At 40.9% G+C, this 5269-nt stretch overlaps 1 protein-coding gene across 1 annotated transcript in view; it reads right to left on the bottom strand.

The window, feature by feature from the left end:
• The window catches only part of LOC102377748 (fibronectin type-III domain-containing protein 3A-like), an 84009-nt gene that overhangs the window by 25422 nt on the left and 53318 nt on the right, over positions 1–5269 (bottom strand). The window contains exons 7-8 of the mRNA XM_025209725.1: positions 2136–2414; positions 246–304 (exon numbers count right to left, since the gene is read on the bottom strand). Of these exons, the coding sequence (XP_025065510.1) occupies positions 246–304; positions 2136–2414 (338 nt within the window). The remainder of the gene's footprint in view (positions 1–245; positions 305–2135; positions 2415–5269) is intronic.

Here is a 5269-nt window from a genome sequence, read left to right as displayed (position 1 = left end):
AAAGAGTTGTACAGAGTGATTGGCTTGCCCAACACATCTCAGTAATTCAGTAGCAAAGCTGAGAGTGGAAACTAGCTCTGAGACTCTAACCAATAAAGATGTTTGCTCCATTTAGAAATGAAAAGAAACCACTTCCAATAAAAGAATTCCATAGAAAATGAATACATTATTTTAGCAATACTTGTTATTTTTAAGAGAAAAAGAACGCAAGTAGAAAAGTATAACATTTTAAAAACAATACTTACTATGGGTTTACCAATGCTTAAATGGAGATCACATAACTTTTTGGATTCTGTGTCAGATTCTGAAAAGTCAAATATAAAACAGATTACAGAAAAGGACAACCCCAAAACAAAATGAATAGATAAGTGTTTATCTAAATGCAACCACAAGATGGAGTGAGCTTCATTAAGAGAACAATAGTGCACACTGTGCAAAGTTCATTTCCCCTATTTGTTTTGGCTATGTGATTTGCAGAAACATAAACTATCCAAAACTAACAGCATGACACAAACCCCTTTTAGTATATCCTGCACAAAGGGTATATTTTCCTCATCTGAACATATCTTGGTTTACCTAGGTTGAACAAAAACCTTCATAAAAAGTTAAAAGTGTTAAAAGAGTTGGTAGTATTATTTTGTCTATTTGCTGTATGTGCTGGTAATGTGTGTTTTTTGCTGTATTTGCATTAGTTAATTAAATTTGGAAACAATCTGGGCAACACTTGTTAGAAATTTGTAAACTGCATACTAAAATACAGAGCAAAATATATTTCCATCAAAAATTGTTAGCCAGATGCTTGCAATATATATTTAACACACACCTAACAAAAGCCCTTGTATTAGAGAGTTCAGAATGAAATTCCACCCTTAAAGGAAAAATGCAGTGCTTTTAAAAAGAAGATAAAAGCTTACATATTTAGTAAGTCTAAATCTTTAATGAAACATGTTTAGATTTCAAAATAAACTGGCTAAAAATTAGTTCCTCTTTTACTTCTTAGGACTAAACTTCATATTTTTATTTAACCCCATTCTCGACTGCTGTCAATTATATTAGAAAAAAAAAAAAGAGATGCCCAAGGACCTGAATTCAGACCCTAACAAATAAAACAACCCCCCCTTTCACTTATCCTTTAGAATGTCAGTATTTTTGTTACGTGTCTACACACATTCCTATGCCTGTGTGCATGTGTGTAGAAAAAAAATAAGTAAACAAACAAACAAACAAACTGGGTCCAAAAGATAGACTGGGAAAAATAAAATGGGTCAAGTAACTTCTTTCTAAGATACTGTGTAATGCATACATTATTTTTAAATGCAGGTTTTATAAAGCTTTGTAAGCCACTTACACATCTGAAACGTTAATATACATATCTGAAATGGGACAGAAAACCTTGAAAAGCATTTATACAAGTCCTTACTTAAACCATTAGTTTCAGTTCTGATAGATAACCCTATCTCAGAAAAAATATGGCTGCAACAGAAGAGATTCAGAAAAGGGATGAGAAGGCAGGCATGGAAAGACTTTGATATAAAGAAAAAGTAGAACTTTTAAAGAGGTAAAAGGCCATGATGAAGACACCAATACATTAAATTGTAGAGAAATCGGATGTTTACTTCTCTCAAAAACAAAGGGGGTAATTCAATTAGATTGATACAAAAAAAAAATCTGTAAAAGAAAAAAAAATTCTTAAAAACACAAAATGTTCAACGACCTGATAAAAAAATCACTATCATAAAATAAATCCTATGAACATAGTCAAATTTCAAAAGAGAACTAAATATTCACCTTTAAATACTAATAAAGAAAACTAGGGAAAAATCCTTAATTATTTGCTGTCGTTGCTAAGAAACAGTCGAAAGATTTAGGAACAAACTTTGTGAACTATGTAGCTTACTGAACTTTTATATGAAGCATTTAGTATTGGCTGTTTTCAGAAACAGAATGCCACTGGGGCAACTAGAGGGCTAACTAGTCTGATCTGGCACAATTCCTAGTCTGGTATCCATTAATGCCATCTGAGTAGCAGTATATCCCCTACCATGAAACTAAGCCAGAAATTTTGGACCTTGAGGATCCTTTAGGTACTTTACAAAAAGTAAGCTTATTCCTTTCCCAGGTAGTCCAATACCTACCTCCCATCTCTGCATCTGCTGGTGGACTGCCCCTTGCTTTTCCTACTTGTTTTTGCTTTAGTGGGGCTCCAGCCACTTGCTGTCCCTTTCCATTTCCGTTCTGCATACTTATGTTGGAAGAATTATGAACTTTATGTGGTGAAGAAGGAGGGCTGTTAAGCTTATTAGTAGTATGCCCACTAGCTTGTCTCTCTTTTAGTCTTTTCTTCAGATGCTCTTGCATTTTGAGAGTTCTTTCATCTCGTGGAATAAAGTTTGTCCTTCCATGTGGACGAGGCTCTGAAAAGATAATAAAATGTGTAGGTGTTTGTTTATCATTAAATACAATTTGTTTTTCTGACCATTTAAATGGTTCTTGAAATTAAACAAACAAATAAGGTATTTGGCATAGCATGTAAAACCCTGTAAATTCAACCAAGCACTGGACTGTCTGCCTGAGTCTGTAGGTAGAGATATAGTGCTGATCATGGCTCTCCCTGCTTGTGATCAAGCAAAGCCTTGACAGTTTTCACTGCTGTTGCTCAAATGTGGGTGGCAGTGGAATCTCTCAGAAACAAGTTAACTGCATGCCCCTGATTGACTGGAGATTCTCACGGTTATCAGTAGTATGTCTGGCAGTGTTCCAGGGCTGGTCTCTAAATGTGTACAGCACAAAAACATAAAAGGGGAGGTAGTGGGAAAGGAGGTGCATGTCGAGATGTAAATTATTTTTGAAACACTGCCAATTTTGCTTGTACATACATTGTTATCTTTGTCAAGTGGGTATAATTTTCTTACTGAATTTAATCCATATCCAGTTTATATTTCTGAAGCTATTCTTTTTATTGTTTTTATTCTCTATTTTCATTAGCTCATTTTTTTGCCCTTTTTTATTTCCCACGTAACTGCAATCCTTCGTTTTCCCAATTCTTAAACCTTTGCTTTGTCTGTCTCCCAAGGTTGTGCTGCTCGATAGTGGAGTTTCCTTTCTTCCCATGACATGTCAGAACAACTACCAAGATAAGAGTTTCAGAGCTGCCTACATAACTTCAGATTTTAAGTCACTTTTGGAGGTGGGATTTAGGTGCTTTTGATTATTCTACTGCAAGGGTCTTAGCCAAGAAACGTCAGCATCTATTAACCAAACTCCAAAGGTGCTCTTGTATAGAGTTCCTCTTGTCCTCAATACTCCATTACTGAATATTACTTTAAACAGCGTTTCCCAAATGTTTGATACCTGGGAACACTTTTTTTCTAGCTCAGAACTAGTGCCACACTTCATTCTTACACCCAAAAAGGTAAACATACACACATTTTTCAAAACATATAAACATACTCCATCTTCCTGCCAGAAGAAGTTATACCAGTGCTGAAAAGTATTTGGTGGCTTTCTTTTTTTCTTTTCTTTAACAGTACATCTTTTCCTTAAGAAAATAATCAGTTGCTAAACCAGCATTTCTCAACCTGTTTAGCCTCAAGACCCACCTCCATAACTTTCCTGAATGTTGTGGAAAAAAAATAAATAAAACACTGAGATCTAAATTCAGAAAAGACATGATGGGGGCCTTGAGGCTAAAAAAGCTGAGAATCACTGATCTAGCTGTTTCCACTTAAGGGCAGAGGGGGCACAACCTATGCCTTCTCTTTCTACCATTGTTCCCTTCCGACCCCTGGTTTGTGCCTCCAGGGACAAGGACAGTCCTTGCTGCTAAGGCTGCTCTTGCATGTCAGTGACTACCCCCCATGGCCCCTTCTGTCAGCCTCAAGAATGTAGGAGGAGTCGAGGGAATGAGCTGGGCTGCAAAGTGCAGCTCTGTCTGTGCATCTGCCTGCCCATTCACCTGCAGTGTAGCATGCTGCTGGGATCATAGGGAAGGGGGCTGGCACAGGGGCTGCATTAGGATAGGGAAGGGTGGGGGAAGGCAATGACAGCAGTAGCCCCAGTGCTTAGAGGAGCAGTCACAGACATTGCTGGGACAGGCACGCTGTGCTGGAAGTCAGCAGACACCATTTACCTCCACACGTAGGGATCTCACAGCACACTTCCATGGCTCTCATGGTACATTGTTGAGGCACACTTTATGAATCACTGGCTCAGAGCAACAAAGTCTTCCTTTTAAGGGAGTAGTGTTTCACAAGGCCAGGGGTGGGCAATTATTTTGGGTGGAGGGCTGCTTAATGAATTTTTGTGAGCTATTAAGGGCTGCAAGGGTAGCCCCGCCCCTTGACAGGTGCCCCACACCCTGGACTGACCAAAAGTCCCACCTCCTAACCCCTGACCTTTGTTACCAAAAGTCCCTCCCCTTGTGCCCAGAAGTACTCCTTTTGGGAAGGGGGTTTGCCATCTTGGAACAGGAAAAAAAACACACTCAAAAATCAAAACATTGACAATAACATATGTTAATTTTACTTAAAAAAAAAAAATTTTGTCCCGATTTGTGTGTGGTGTATACAGGGGTGATTGCATAACAGCTCAAAATGAGGTCTTACTCTTGTATACTGGGGAGGGAGGGTAGGTGTGGGGGGTGTGCACATAGCAGAGTTCAGCTCCTCCCAGAGCTGCGCGAGTGCATGCGTGTGTGCGTGCATGTGTGTGTAGTGGGGGGGGAGGAGGAAGGTGAGGTGTTTGTGGGGTGTGTGATTGTGTGTGGGGGAGGGTGTGGTTGTGGGATCTGCAGGTATGGTGGGGTGTGCATGTGAGCCCCCGTGCGCACCCCCCTGAGCCAGTCAGCACCTTCCCCCACACTGCAACAGACCAGAGCCCGTGCACCCTGCAGCACCTCCCCACCACCACCAGAGAGCCCCTGCCTCAAACCGGACTCACCCCTACCAAAGCGAATCAGTGGGAACCCGAGCATAGCCCCAACCTGGTCCCCCTATCCTGTGCCCGCTCTACACCGTCTGCCCATGGTGCGTCCTGCCACCCACTGAGCGCAAAGCGATGCTGGGGTGGCTTCTTCTGGCTGCTGCCCCTGCCCCACAGTACCAGCAGGGACCCGTGCTACACAGCCCTGACCTTGTGTACCCTGCACCTGCTCAGGGTTCACCTCCCCCAGGCTCAGCAGTAGTGACATGGGATAGAAGATGTTGCTCAGTGCAGAGGAAAGCAGGCCCTTCCCCTCACCACAAGGGTACTCCTGAGGCAGCTGACGGAG

The sequence above is a fragment of the Alligator sinensis genome, unplaced genomic scaffold (assembly GCF_000455745.1).
Source record: "Alligator sinensis unplaced genomic scaffold, ASM45574v1 scaffold294_1, whole genome shotgun sequence".
Lineage (NCBI taxonomy): Eukaryota > Metazoa > Chordata > Crocodylia > Alligatoridae > Alligator > Alligator sinensis.
The sequence above is the reverse complement of the archived record's forward strand: the minus strand, read 5'-3'. Positions and strand labels throughout refer to the sequence as shown.